General features: G+C 44.6%; 1 protein-coding gene across 1 annotated transcript in view; it reads right to left on the reverse strand.

Annotated features, from left to right (window-relative positions):
• LOC138575296 (unconventional myosin-Vb-like) overlaps positions 1-15,985 on the reverse strand; it is a 1,749,675-nt gene that overhangs the window by 1,040,916 nt on the left and 692,774 nt on the right. The window contains exon 13 of the mRNA XM_069649473.1: positions 14,959-15,084. Within this exon, the coding sequence (XP_069505574.1) occupies positions 14,959-15,084 (126 nt within the window). The remainder of the gene's footprint in view (positions 1-14,958; positions 15,085-15,985) is intronic.

Here is a 15,985-nt window from a genome sequence, read left to right on the forward strand (position 1 = left end):
GAGGGCATATAACGGACCACGAGGGAAGCTGGATTCAGACAATGGGCCTGACTGGGAGGCTTGTGTTTGATGATGGTATCTGTAGACAACTAGGCTCATGACCAATTAACTAGATTCTACATTGGAATTCTGAAAGGCATTGGTGGTGGAAATGCATGTGGCTGTGTTCAGTTGCAAACACTTAGACATTCTGAATCCTGGTTTCAGGCATTCATGAGGTGGTCGCACCAACATAAAAAATTCCCACAAAAATCTTGTTTCTTTTGATCATGACACCACACTACCAAATTGTGCATTTCAAGAGTGGGTGCATGGCTTTTTCTTTTTTTTTTAAATAAAGAAAAATAAAAATCTACATGGTTTACACTGGAGTTTTGAAGCAGATTTACAGCCCGCTGATGCACCGTACTAACTTGTGAGGAGAGATAAACTACTCAGGAAATTGTCCCCAGAGCTGTGCTTCTCAAAAGTATGCAACCTTAGGCATATGTACCTATTTTAATTATCATATAGAGCAAAACTAACACTAAAGTCCAGCAGGTTGCTTTACAGAAATAACATACCTGAATCCGAGACAATCACAGAAAATGACTAATCCTAAAACAGACTAAAAGACATAAGTAAAACTAGCATAACCTTAAAAAGCAGCATTTCATACCCACCATTTCAACATTTTCTGAAACTTTAACAAGTCTGGGATCAGAAGCAAATTGTGTTTCAGGCCATTCTGAACCACCACTCTGGCTGCAGGAAAGGCTCTTATCCAAGCATGGGCCGGGTATGCTGGCCTCTTCCATCAGAAATAGCCAGAGAATCAAGATGTTGGGAATGAGAGTGAGCCGCTTTATAGACTAAGCAAGCCAGTTTGTACATTGGCCTAGTATTTAAAAGTTGATTTGGAAAAGGGGATATCTGGTCAAGTATCCTATCCCCTGAAACGAACCTTCTAGAAGCATTTAGGACTGAACTAGAGGTGGGGGGGAGGGGGGGCGATCAGTGTGGCTTTAGGGAAACCACCAAAACAGAGTTCCCAAAATGGTTCCCAGAAATAACTACAACTTGAACCAAAAAGTCAAAAGCAAAACATTTAATTGCCTGTAAGAAAATAAATTAAAGTTAGAGGAATAAAAGAAACAGAGGTTCAAAACAAAATGAAGATTTAACTGAAAAAAAAGAAATTGAAGGCCCACCAGGAATTGAAAAATGCACAAATCAAGTACAATTGAATCACAGGTATTGTGATGGGTGAGCACCACAAGTGTGTCCTTCATGTGTTCAATTTTAGTTAAGGTGCAGCCCTCCAAGAATAGCTCTAAATCTATGTTGAAATAGAAGAGGGACCATATCTACACTGAGTCGTGTGTCGGCCAACTATGCAATGATGTCATGATCTCTGCTTCCAAAAGGTCAGGGTTTTCCCAACTCCCTTGGAAGCAGATCCATAACCCAGGTTCCGAGTGCCAACCAGTCCCAATTGGGACCTTTTGGACCCAGTCCTGGCGCCAGTGGCACCAGGCTCATAAATATGCCCAGTCACAGCGCTGGAAGCGCCGGGCTCATAATGCTTGGGTGGACTTACCTGCAGCAGACCATGCTGCTTACTTGCCTGCCAGTTGAGCCTCTGATCCTCTTCTGTTTGGAACTACTTTTCCTGTTGGGTGGGGCAGGAGCCACTCCCTAGATTCAGAACACTGGAACTCTTCTGGAAAGCAGGAACTCTTTTCTTACCTAGGCGTGGCTGTGGAAGGAGACACCTAAGCACTACAGGAGGCTATTTAAACCACACCCAATGGATGAATCTTGCTTTGCGTTATTCTGCATCCTCTGCAGCAGAACGCTCATTGTGTCTTCTGCATCTGATCCTGGGCCTAAGGAAAAAGGCTTACCATCCTGAATCCAGTCTTCAGCAACACCTATAAAGACAAGAAAGAACAGGTTAGCATTATGGTCTTCAGTGACAGCTCTTCACTTACCTGGTCCATCGGCTGTCACCAACGCCTCGCGCTGCATTCCGGCATCTGAAAGACAAAGGCTTACCTACTCTTTGTGCGCTCCGGAGGTCTTCACACTGCATTCCGGCATCTGAAAGACAAAAGCTTACCAACTCTTTGCACGCTCCGGAGGCCTTCGGCGCTGCATCCCGCATCTGAAAGACAAAAGAAAGGTGCGTTTAAAGACATTGGGGAACTTTAATACTCACGTGCCATTACTCCTTTCCACATCTAACCCAGTGGGTATTCCGGCACCCTGCAGCCGCTCCGAACTTGTACCTGCAAAATAAAAAGACAGTTAGATCGCATCGTGAAGCAGGCAACAAGCGCTTACTTACGTGCTTCCAGGCGCTTCTATTCATCACACGGGCTCCATCTTCAACTCACTTCAGCCCGTCATCCGCCATCGCCGGAACCCTGCAAAACAAGAAACATCATTACTAAAGACTTTAAAGACATTAGAATTACTCGAAACTTACCGTTCGTGCAGTAAACGACGGACAGCAGTCCTCTGAAGTCAAGAGGCCTGCTCCCCTTATCCAGTGAAGAAACTGGTTACAGCACCCTGCCCCGAGGCAGATGGAGAGCACAGCGTTCACTTACCTAAGGTGAGAGCGTTAACCTTTGGGGTTCTACAGGAGAAGAGAAAGGGAAGAAGAGAGAGACATTCAATAACCCAGTTCCTTAATCCCATATTTTCTATCTGCAGACATCTTACCCTTCGAGCCAGACATACAGTGCACAGAGGTCCAGCCCAAAGAGCCAGCCGTGTGTTACACATCACCTTTGAAGATACGGTATACGCCCAGTCAAGACCGGCGCCTCTACGGGAATCAGGTGAGCGTTACAGAACGCAAAGCCTACCACAAAACTCCCGTCCAGGCGCTATGGAAACCTCAGATACCGACCAGCTAGCCCAGTTACTTGGGGAACTAAGGGCAGAAGTGCATGCAGCCTGTCAGGAAACGAACGCTCTAAGAAGGGAACTGATTATTTCCAAGGAGCGAACAGATCTCGCTAGACAATTGCTACAGTCACAAGCCGGACAGACCCAGTTACCCGCATCTGGGGGAAATCTTCCTTCTACATCCTCTATGAATCCAGTGCAGATCAACCTACCAGGGAATGTACCTCTGGCTCCGCCCGAACGATTTTCTGGTGACCCAAAGAGGTTTGCAGTATTTATCAATCAGTGCCGGTTGCATTTCTTATGCCGGCCAGCAGCCTTTCCAACTGATCAAGCTAAAGTAGCTTTCGTGCTTTCGTACCTTAGTGGCAATGCGGCTGACTGGTCGATCCCTCTAGTAAATCAAGATGATCCGGTCCTCCATGATTTTCAAGCTTTTCAGCTCAGTATGGAAAAACTGTTCGCAAGACATTCACAGGGGCAGGCCTTGGACAATGAGCTTCTTTCGTTGCGACAAGGTAATCAAGACCTTTTGGCTTATATTGCGTCTTTCAACAGACTGATAGTGGAAACTCAATGGCCTGAGGACAAAAGGATTACGCTGTTTTATAGAGGTCTACGTGGAGAGCTCAAAGATGTGTTAGCCCAAGTAGTGAATCCCCCACAAGATTGTTCGGACTATATAGACTTAGTCATTCAAATAGATCACAGACTGCAGAACAGGAAGGCCGATCATTCCAAGTTTGATGCTTGAGTATTTTCCAAACCGCCAACTCCTTCCAAAGGAGTAGACTCCGGGGAACCCATGCAAATAGGGGGTCTGAAAGGTCCTCTAACACAAAAGGAGCGGGAAAGGAGAAAACAGTTGCAATTATGCCTCTATTGCGGAAACTCAGGGCACTTTCTTCGAGACTGTCCGGTGAAACCTGCCAAGAAGGCAGTAGGAGCTGCAGTTAGCAAAGTTACAAACTCTGAGCAGGGAAACAACCTCGCCCGACAAGAATAGAGGTCCTCTTGCCGAGCGTGAAAACCAGTTCCGTTACCTCGCATTTCGTGATACCTATGGTCCTCATTAGCCCTGATAATCCGGATCGATTACATGCAATTGAAGCTTACGTCGACAGCGGTGCCATCGGCAATTATGTGGATCATGAAATGGTTTTGAGGATGACTCTAACTCTTTGTCCCAAGGCTGTAAAGGACGTCATTACTACGGTGGATGGTACGGAGATAGCCTCCGGGCCAGTAACGCATACCACTCAAGAGGTGACGCTAGTAAGTCAAGGTGGACACCATGAGAAGATCGTGTTCGATGTGATCAAGGCCCCTCAGTTTCAGATTATTCTAGGAATATCTTGGTTAGAGAAACACAATCCTCTGATCGATAGACAAGCAAGAACGGTCCAGTTTCCAGAATGTGTCTCTACTTGTCACCCTCCACCTGGTGTTGCACTGGCAGCAATTTCTTCAGAGACTCCCCAGTTACCTCCCGAATACCTAGAATACCAAGATGTTTTCCGGAAGGATCAGGCTAACTCTCTACCTCCTCATAGGTCTTATGACTGCCAGATAGACCTGATACCTGGAGCTACTCCTCCTTGTAGTAGAATTTATGCCCTCACCGAGCCTGAGAACCTTCACCTTCGACAATACCTGGCAAATGGGTTTATTCGTCCTTCCAAGTCCCCTGCTTCTTCAGCTTTGTTCTTCGTTCCAAAAAAGGAAGGAGACCTTAGAACTTGTAAAGATTATCGCTCCCTGAACCAGATCACCGTTAAGAATAGATATCCGTTACCTTTGATCCCTGAACTCCTGGACCAAGTCAGAAAAGCATGCATATATACAAAGCTGGATCTTAGAGGAGCTTACCACTTGGTACGAGTAAAAGAGGGCGATGAATGGAAGACGGCCTTCCGCACCAAGTATGGGCTATTTGAATATCAGGTCATGCCCTTCGGACTTTGCAATGCCCCGGCCGCCTTTCAATATTTTATGAACGATGTCCTCAGAGAGCTCATAGATGTATGTGTTGTTGTTTACATTGACGACATCCTCGTTTATTCTTCATCGGAATCTGAACATCGGAAACACGTGAAAATGGTCCTCGAAAGATTGCGTCAACACAAACTTTTCGCTAAGTTGGAAAAATGTGTTTTCAATGTGACTGAAGTTGAATTCTTGGGATTCATATTATCACATGGCGGAGTGCGTATGGATTTAAAGAAGGTCGATGCAGTTCTCAAATGGCCATCACCATCCTCCGTAAAAGGTGTGCAAAGCATGTTAGGCTTCGCTAACTTTTACCGCAGGTTTATCCCCGAATTCTCTCGAATAGTCCAGCCCATCACTGCCTTGTTAAAGAAAAACAAACGTTTTGAATGGTCTACCGAGGCGGAACAAGCTTTCTAGGATTTGAAGACTAAATTTATCTCTGCACCAATCTTAAAACACCCTCGCCCCGAACTCCCCAACATCGTGGAAACTGATGCTTCAAGCCTTGCCATGGGGGCAGTTCTATCACAAAAGGACCCGGTAACCAATCAGTTGCATCCCGTGGCATTTTGGTCCCGCAAATTCTCGCCTCCTGAAATCAATTACACGATTACTGACAAGGAACTTCTGGCTATCAAGTCTGCCTTTAAGGCTTGGCGGCATTATCTGCTGGGGGCCCGACACACCGTTACTGTGATTACGGATTACCGAAACCTGCAATATTTGAAAACCGCAAAAGCCCAATCCTCTAGACAACTCCGTTGGGCATTATTCTTTGCCGAGTTTGACTTCATAATTACCTATCGACCTGGTACAAAGCACGGTAAAGCTGATGCCCTTTCTCGGATGGGAGTGGAAGAACACTTGATCAACCCTAAACCTGTACCAATCATTCCCGAACAAAGAATTCTGGGTGTAATCGCCACAGAATCCATAGAGGAAGTTAAGGATAAAGCCAGGCAACTTGTAACTCCAGTAGACATACAGAATTGGCATCTGCAGGGAAAGGACTTTGCAGTAAAGGACAACTTATTGTATTTCCAAGAACGATTATACCTACCCAGCACAGATTTACAGAAAAAAGTAATCTCTTGTTATCACGATTCTTTAATGGAAGGACATCCCGGTATGGCCAAGACCTCAGAAAAGATCAAGCGCTACTTCTGGTGGCCGTCTTGGAAAAAAGATATCAGAGACTTTATAATGTCCTGTGGAGTATGCGCCCAAAACAAGAGTCAAAAGGAAAGACCAGCAGGCCTCTTACACCCTATTGACATCCCACCTCGCCCTTGGCATACGCTTTCTATGGACTTCATCACCGATCTACCTCCATGCTCCGGATACAATACGATTCTAGTAATCGTGGACTTCTTCTCCAAGATGGCGCATTTCATTCCGCTCAAAGGCTTGCCAACAGCAGCAACTCTGGCCCGAGAATTTCTCGAAAACATCGTCCGACTGCACGGTTTTCCTTCGGTTCTAATTTCGGATCGAGGTAGTCAATTTATTTCTCATTTTTGGCGAAGTTGCTGTCGGTCGGCTCAAAAGTGATGTGAGACTATCGACCAGTCACCACCCTCAGACCGACGGACAAACCGAGAGGACCAATCAAACTCTGGAACAGTATTTACGCTGCATGCTGCAACAAACTGAAAAAACTTGGAAAGACATCCTTTGGATAGCCGAATATGCCTACAATAACTCTGTCCATTCGGGAACTGGGAAAACCCCGTTTTTTCTTTTGTACGGCAGTCACCCTCGAACCTCAGAGTTGGATCCCCTCCAAGATCTTGAAACACCAGCAGTAGACTACCTGCATTCTACAATCACCCAAGCCTTTAAGGAAGCTGTTTCTCACCTTCAAAGGGCTAAAGAACAATACAAGAAAGGAGCAGATCAACATCGGAAGGAAGCCCCTCAATATCAAGTAGGGGATCAAGTCTGGTTATCCACCAAATATCTACCTCTAAAAGGGCCACGCACATTCAACCCAAGATACCTTGGTCCTTATTCCATCACTACCATAGTAAACCCAGTAGCGGTCAAGTTGGACTTGCCCCCGCACATGAAGATACATCCGGTCTTCCACGTCTCTCTATTAAAACCCGTGCAACCTCAAACCCGACTAACTAAATCTCCAAAACCTATCCTAGTTGATGGAGAACTCGAGTTTGAAGTCAAAAGCATTCTGGACTCCAAGATCTCCAAATCTAAACTATTTTACCTAATTGACTGGAAAGGCTACGGCCCCCAAGAGAGATCCTGGGAACCTGCTGAATATGTCCACGCTCCTCGCCTAATCAAAAGATTTCACCGAACGTTTCCTGACAAGCCAAAACCCCCGGAGAAGCCCGGTTTGGGAGGGGCCTTGAGGGGGGGTACTGTCATGATCTCTGCTTCCAAAAGGTCAGGGTTTTCCCAACTCCCTTGGAAGCAGATCCATAACCCAGGTTCCGAGTGCCAACCAGTCCCAATTGGGACCTTTTGGACCCAGTCCTGGCACCAGGCTCATAAATATGCCCAGTCCCAGCGCTGGAAGCGCCGGGCTCATAATGCTTGGGTGGACTTGCCTGCAGCAGACCATGCTGCTTACTTGCCTGCCAGTTGAGCCTCTGATCCTCTTCTGTTTGGGACTACTTTTCCTGTTGGGTGGGGCAGGAGCCACTCCCTAGGTTCAGAACACTGGAACTCTTCTGGAAAGCAGGAACTCTTTTCTTACCTAGGCGTGGCTGTGGAAGGAGACACCTAAGCACTACAGGAGGCTATTTAAACCACCCCCGATGGATGAATCTTGCTTTGCGTTATTCTGCATCCTCTGCAGCAGAACGCTCATCGTGTCTTCTGCATCTGATCCTGGGCCTAAGGAAAAAGGCTTACCATCCTGAATCCAGTCTTCAGCAACACCTATAAAGACAAGAAAGAACAGGTTAGCATTATGGTCTTCAGTGACAGCTCTTCACTTACCTGATCCATCGGCTGTTACCAACGCCTCGCGCTGCATTCCGGCATCTGAAAGACAAAGGCTTACCAACTCTTCGCACGCTCCGGAGGCCTTCGGCGCTGCATCCCGGCATCTGAAAGACAAAACAAGGTGCGTTTAAAGACATTGGGGAACTTTAATACTCACGTGCCATTACTCCTTTCCACATCTAACCCAGTGGGTATTCCGGCACCCTGCAGCCGCTCCGAACTTGTACCTGCAAAATAAAAAGACAGTTAGAGCGCATCGTGAAGCAGGCAACAAGCGCTTACTTACGTGCTTCCAGGCGCTTCTATTCATCACACGGGCTCCATCTTCAACTCACTTCAGCCCGTCATCCGCCATCGCCGGAACCCTGCAAAACAAGAAACATCATTACTAAAGACTTTAAAGACATTAGAATTACTCAAAACTTACCGTTCGTGCAGTAAACGACGGACAGCAGTCCTCTGAAGTCAAGAGGCCTGCTCCCCTTATCCAGTGAAGAAACTGGTTACAGCACCCTGCCCCGAGGCCGATGGAGAGCACGGCGTTCACTTACCTAAGGTGAAAGCGTTAACCTTTGGGGTTCTACAGGAGAAGAGAAAGGGAAGAAGAGAGAGACATTCAATAACCCAGTTCCTTAATCCCATATTTTCTATCTGCAGACATCTTACCCTTCGAGTCAGACATACAGTGCACAGAGGTCCAGCCCAAAGAGCCAGCCGTGTGTTACACATCACCTTTGAAGATACGGTATACGCCCAGTCAAGACCGGCGCCTCTACGGGAATCAGGTGAGCGTTACAAATGAAGAAAGAACACATAACACGTTTTAAGACGACAGTTCTTCAAGGGCCCAGCAGCAGCAGCAAATCTTTATACATTCGCCATCACATGCTTCCCAGTAGAATCTGTTCCAACTGCACACAACAGCAATATTCTCTCGAACGACCAAGAAACGCAGGAGCCTGGATGACTTTCAGCATGGGAGGGGTCCAGATCAGACACCTCTGATCCTGCTCAATCCAATCCACATTTTGTAATCCAAGTATCAGAAACCTTCTGCCCAGTAAGTGAAAGATGTGAGAACCTTAGTAGGCAAAATCAAAATGGGCCAACTAGGATCATTTGAGAATTGGATCTCCTCTTGAATTCCAGAAGCGTTGCATCCATCAGTAGAAAGGAAAATATGAAGGATTTTTCCAAACAGTGTAGTCCCCGAATGTCACCAATTTGATTGGTGCTCTATCGGCTATGAGAACAGGCTTTGATTGCAAATAGGTCTTGGAGGATAAAGTCCAAGTTTGAAACATTGAAAGGAATTTGTAGCTTAATTTCCCACTATGCCATTTTAATTTAAAATGGAATGCCCTAGGAAATGTGTTGCTCTGAAGAGCTCAATTAAAAAAAAACAAAATCTTTTAATTGCTTTACGGCCAGAAGAAAGTCCCTTCTGCTTGTTTAGATAAAACTTTGACCTAGTGATAAAGGACTTGAAAAAAACTTCTCCCTGGGGAAAAGCAAGTCTCCAGGGGCCAGAAAGTAAGACCAATAGCTGTTCTATGCAGACCAAAACCTGTGGCTCAGATATTGGCAGTGGGTTTCTAAGCACTACAGTAAGAAAGTTAAAAAGAGTTGAGCTGAGGCATACATTGGGCTCGGGCACCAGTGAAAAAGTGGGCCAACAACGGAAATGGCAATTAATTCCTTCTGTGGCAGATTGAATAGTGCCAAAGGAAGAGGTTTTTGGTAAAATGTGTTGCAAACTGTGCATTTGAAATAATATTTCTACAAGCACACTGGTCAAATCTACTAATTGCACATTGAAGTAACTCCTCAAACTAGCCCACTTATGTTAAAACTGGCCTACACTTCTGGCTTTGTCCTATAGGCGAGTCCAAGCCCACTCAATGGGTAGGAAGTAGATTGTGATCAATATTTCAAAAGGGATTACATGATGTCATGAGCCCTTGTGGTTCCTGGACCAACCAGACTGACATGTTTAGGGACCTTCTTGTTTGTGGGACAAAATTATCTGGTATTTACTTGACTGCGTATGACATCTGACTTTTATACAAATTGAAACTCCTAAAATATACAAGCTGCTGCACACTAGCTATCAGAGCATCTTCATAGATGAACATTATCTAAACCTGCAGATATTGAATTGTACCCACAGATCATGGAACCATGCAGCCAACCAAGAACACGGTCAAGGTGGCAAGTCCTGTCAAGGAATAGTTAATAGATTCTGCAGATTGTTTATACTATTCTCTGTGCAATGTTACTTTAAGTAATGCCCATTCTCCAGGGATAAATGTGCTTAATGTCTAGCATTCTGTACGTTTGGTGTACCAGACCGCTCAAATGCAGCAGCGCTGCCTCCCCCAAAGCCACTAGTCTGCAAATTAATCTTCTAGTTTTCCGCTCTAACACGCATCCCTCCACACTAACACAACAATCAAATGCTCAAATCAACAGCTTGAGCCATAAGTACACAATATACATGCAACCATGAACCAGTCATCCCAAACTTGATAAGCTGAGCAATTCTATGGTAAGAAAAGGCTCTCACTGGTCACAGCTCCTCCAAAAACCTCCAAAATATCATCTGCATTCAGTCTGTTGCTAAAATGTTGATGCACGATTACTACAAGAACTAATTACCTTTCTCTCCTGCCAATTCTAATTTCCCAATTTAACCAGCATACAACTCAGCTCTCACACGTTCCCAAGAGTGCAATATGCTATGAACAACTGCAACAATATTTAAGACCCAATAACTTTCCAGCAAAATTCCTTCTGAATGTTGCCTGCTGCTCTTTTGCTTGGCACCATTGTCAAGTTGGGCTTTTTAAAAAAAAGAATGGCAATATCCAAGAAGCAAACCATCCTAGGATGTTTCAATGTGTAAAATTATTATTTGCTTTCTTTTTATAAAGTGTGTGTAACACTGCATAGGGTGACATTTTTAGAGTCCTAAACAGTAATCACTCAGAGCAATCAGTCACAGGGGATAGAGCATTTCCCAAATAGTGGGCACGGATTTGCTCATTTGTGGTCCCTCCCTTTTTGTACTCTTCACCCACTCCCCTACTTTACTAGGGTTCACCATTCATTACTGCTACTCACATCTCGCTACCTGCCTCCCTACCTACTTCCAGTTCTTTTCTTGCAAACCTCGACACCAACGTGCTGCTCCTTCCCACCACTTGTCATACCCCAGTCCTTTGCTTTACTCACAATATACTATTGGGTTCACCATCAGGCTCTAAACTCCTTATCCATTCCCTGCCCCTCGACTTTAAAGCACTCTGCTGAAAAGAATCATTCCTCAGCCCACATTTGCGGTTAACCAAAACTTTAATTATCCCGTCAGACTTCTTTACCCCAATCGCCCATCAAACCATTCAATTTTTTACTCTGTCAACTGCAACGATGTAAGCCCATTAATGAACACAGCTAATCCCTCCATGCTAGATTTTCTCCCCACTCTCATTTAAGTGCACTACTGACAAACTCCTTGTTCCAAAACTACCCTTCTGATATACAGGTGGTCTGGTACTTCTCCGTCCTTGATTGGGCCCTTCTTCTGTGATCATTCCCATACTTCCCTCATTGAGCAATTAAACTTCCACAAAAACTGCGCCCCATCACACAGAACTACTTTGACCGCTCCCTTATCCTCCCCCAACAACGTCCCCCTTATGATCAAGTTAACTCTTGACCTAGTCTTCCTTTCTTCCCCCTTTTCTCATCTTATCTGCTTCCACATCTGCCCACCACTTCATTCATGTCAAAATGAGCTTTCCCCCCCTATTCCTATCAGTTCCATCTCCAAATGCACTTTTAAGACTCACTGCCCCACAACATCTCACCTAGTGTTCCATTTGATAACCACCAAATGTTGCATCTCCAGATCGTTTGGACTACAACAGCTGCCCTTCAATGGTGATGGCTCATGGGAGTCGACCAAAAACATGTTCCGAGCTGAAGGTTGCAAACCCCAGACATACAGCATATATGAATGCCATTCTAGCACTTAATGGCCGTGGAGACTGCACATTCCAAGTACTTCACCAACTGTATCCCCTGACCCTGTACACTTAACTAGCCAGCATTGCTGGATCCCCATTGAACTAGATATTTCCTTACAGCTAATAACGTTGCCATCTTATCTAGGATCGAGAACATCCAAGACACCAACAAATCTCTTCCTTCCCCTAGTTTAGTACCATACTTGGGAGTTAAAAAGGGGAGCTTACTTTGGAGGAGCTTTCCCCTTTGACTTCCCCTGGTCTATACGGGACCGTCCTGCATTTCCTTTGGTTCTGTCATTACCCGTTATGACTGGGCCATGGCGAAATCACTTTGATCTACGTCATCCAGAAGTAGTACTAATGCTTCAATCAAGAGAGTTCCTTCATTAATTGAAGCCCCAACCCATGCCCTCTTTTTGATGTCTTGAGCCGGAAGGTCCTTGGAAGTCGCTTTCTGTTTGGCCATTTCAAGATCATCCAAAGGATCTATACAACTGGCGTTGTTATATAGTCAATGGGCGGAAAGGAGCTACCAAGGTGCAAGTGCAAACAAACTAACAATTCTAGTAAAGTGCAATATAGATCTATAAATACAGTTAGACAATCAAAACATAAAAACACACCCCACAACTGTGGAACTATTAAGAATGTCAAAATGCATAACATTCTAAATCATTAGAGCCAACAGTGCAAAGTCTAGTAACAACCACTAATGTAGCGCAAAACAAGTTTAGAGTGGCTCTTCCTCTGTCCCTTTGACTGTTAGATGGGGTTGGTGGGCAGAATAGATCAAGTTTGTGATTTTTTTACGGATGTGTGCCAGAGAAAGCCGACTGACTTAAAGGGCAGGCAGAATCAGACTTTCCCTCCTCTGGTCAGCCCTGACTGAGTGAAGTGGACAGCAAGATTTGCGATTCTTCAAATTATCCAGCAAATGATCAAATTGAAGCTTGGCTATTCTTTTCTGGGTAGTCCTTTGTCCTCAGTTACGAAACATTTAATAGCCTGCTTTCCTAAAACTCACTTTACCGGAGTAAGTCTCACGATACGGGAGTTCCAGCGAGTATTCCAGTCTTTCTCCGCTGCTCCGTTAGCACACTGTTTGCACACCATTGCCACTCTTCTTAGTGTGCACTGTCTTTACCAATCGTGCTGGTGGACCTCCAAGTGGCGGGAGATTTACAATTACCACTAGCAGAGTTATATGTACCCGGGCAACCCCCATTTGCACGACTGCCCTTTGCCGTCCGTCGCAGTGGCTTCGTGCTCTCAGAGCTTATGAGGCTGAACATAGGTGTGGTTGATCAGCCCCATCTCCAACGAACTCGAACACTGGAGCAGAGAGCAGGACTGCCCTTTGCTGTGCCTTCGCCACTCTCACAACTTCACCACCCTCACAGCTTATGAGGCTGGACATAGGTGCAAGAGATCAGCCACACCTCCAGCAAACACACATCGGAGCAGACAGCAGGACTGCCCTTTGCCGTCCTTCAATGTATCAAATGTATACAAGGACAAAGCTGCTTTACTTGGCACATGCTACTAACTGAACGTATCTTCAGGCAAAATGCACCCCCACCAATACAGAATGGGAAATTTCCATATTCTCAAAACGTTTATGGAAACAAGACAGAAATAAATAGTTTGACCGGAAAGCAACAGGCCAAATGATAGTACCAGACGTCTGGAGTTCACTCATGGTGGCTCAAATATGTCAAGTCAGATTTGGAACCAAGCAGATATATCAGTTATGGTGCATCTTAAGTGACAATGACTTCCATGGCCATTGTAAAACCAGCATAGCTCAGCCATCCACCATATACTACTCAAAATATTTCTCTGCATGCCGATTGCCATATTAAAGAAGATCTTGAAGCACATTTGTTTGTCACCCTTCAAATATTTCAACTTTATTTCAACTTAATCCCAAACCAACCTATAGCCTTATTTCTGTTTTATTTCTCAGTATCTTTATTTTCCTAGTTACTTTCCATTTATTTACTATTCCTAAGCTCTTAGTAAAGGGGACAGTCAGCAATTTTCTGGTGTCAAAAACTCAGTTGCATTTGTCAGAATTAAAAAACGGAACATGTGTGTTGCAAGTATAGGGGTAGCAGTTGCTCATACATCCTTATCCTTTTAATGAGGTTGGGATTTGATAACCGAGACACAGTACGGTTAGATAGCTTGCATGTGAATCCAGTGCAAGCAATGAGACACTGTGCCAGTTGAATACAAGTTGCATCAATTCTCGGCTGGAAAAATATTTCAGGGAGAAACTGGAAAAGCATCTTCTTAATCACTGGATAGCTCAACATCACAAGACTCATTCACACACATCAGTAACAATTGTAAACGATAAAATTAGCAAAAATGGATTAAGATCGGATCACGCAAACAACTCATGGAAGCAGGGAACGGGGAGGATGATAGCGGAAAAGAAAATCAGCCAGAGGAAAACCGTAGCGAATCAAAGACTAATGTTAGCCTACATTAGGTTCCAACAGGATGTCACAGAAGGAGTCAAAGAAGCCAAACATCCTGCATCAAGGATCTGAAGTAGGACAGGAACAAATGCAAGGAATGGCAATAATTAGAAGCTAGACAGAAACTTTCCCAACAGGCCACTGCCTCTGAAAGGCCTCAAATATTGGGCCAGAGTAGCCAGTGATGTGGGCAACTTTGTTGGAAGACCAACAGACTGTCAGACACCACAGTATTGGGAAATCTACCAGTTCCCTTATAGGCAGGTTGGCCATGTGGTTGGTAAAGCACAAAACAGACTGACACCCATTCAGTCATTCTGACAAAGTCAGCTGACAAATCTGCAATCAGGAAAATGCTGAATGTCTCCTAAAATAAAATTGGTTTAGCAATAGCAAAGTGGCAAGAAACAAAATAATTCCATCGAAAAAATAAAACAGAAGTATATAAGCAGTTTCGTGCTAGCCGGCATTAAAAAAAACTTCAAAAAGACATTTTGTATATATTCATCAGAATGAGGACTTCTCATTTAAACAGTGCTGAAAACATCTACATTGTAAGCTTTTGTGGGAGGTTTACTTACAGTGTCTGCAAAATGTACAATGATGAAGGCAGCACTAGAGAGCCGTGGCTTCTTAAAGTGATGGCTGCTCTGCAGATGCCGATCATAGAGCTTCTGGGCCCATCGCTCATCGCTACCTTTTGGCATCTATAATGGGAGAGAAGATAACACAAGGTCCACTACAAGGGATGGGGCAGCAGACCACTGCAGGTCACCAAATGTTAAGGGCACCCATATGTCCTTCGCTGTGAACCAACGGAGGAAAAGCTACCAAGTAGAGTCTAGTCAACATTTTCCAAATCAGAAACTGAAATTATAGATCAAATAGTTTAATCACTCATTGCTTCACTAATAGGTTTATAATATTTATTGTGTATATGTTGGATTCTCTCTGAAAACTCCAAAAAGCTGGGTTAATCATCTTGGAATGCTATGGGGCTTGCACTTGAATCGTAGATCCCACCCGACCACCATTCTGCAAGGATGTCTGCACTGTTTGAACACCCTTTACACATGGAGAACTCCACACTCTACAATCTTCCTCTAGACCACACCACGCAAAATGGGGCAAATAATGATGCTCTTGAAAGCATGGGTTCTTTTGCAGTGCAACAACCTGATCTCAAAGTGTCAGCAATTATGCCTTTTATTTTAACGGTTGTTGCACATCTACTCTAGGGTAATATCTTCGGTTCGAAAATTACAAACTCAATTTTTTTTGAGGAGCCATTTTGTTTTTGTGCAATAAGCTAACATTCTGACCTGCACTAAAAGGTTGCCTCAATGTTTGGCAAAGCTCATTATGGACAGGCGACTCGTGTTAGGAATGTATTGAAACATTTTTAATGGTCTGGCCTTCGGGAGAGGTGGACTTTTCTGCACTAAACCTCAGTTGGACAAGGACGATTGCTATGGATTTAAAGAATAAGGTTCTGTCTTCATGGATGCTTGACATCTGGGCATCAAAGTAACGGTGGAAAGATGCTCCTGGTCCCACTGAGTACAGCCAGGCTCCCAGCACAGTCTATCATGGACTAAGGTTGATCAT

This window comes from Ambystoma mexicanum, chromosome 1p, assembly GCF_040938575.1.
Source record: "Ambystoma mexicanum isolate Mex_15411 chromosome 1p, UKY_AmexF1_1, whole genome shotgun sequence".
Taxonomy (NCBI): domain Eukaryota; kingdom Metazoa; phylum Chordata; class Amphibia; order Caudata; family Ambystomatidae; genus Ambystoma; species Ambystoma mexicanum.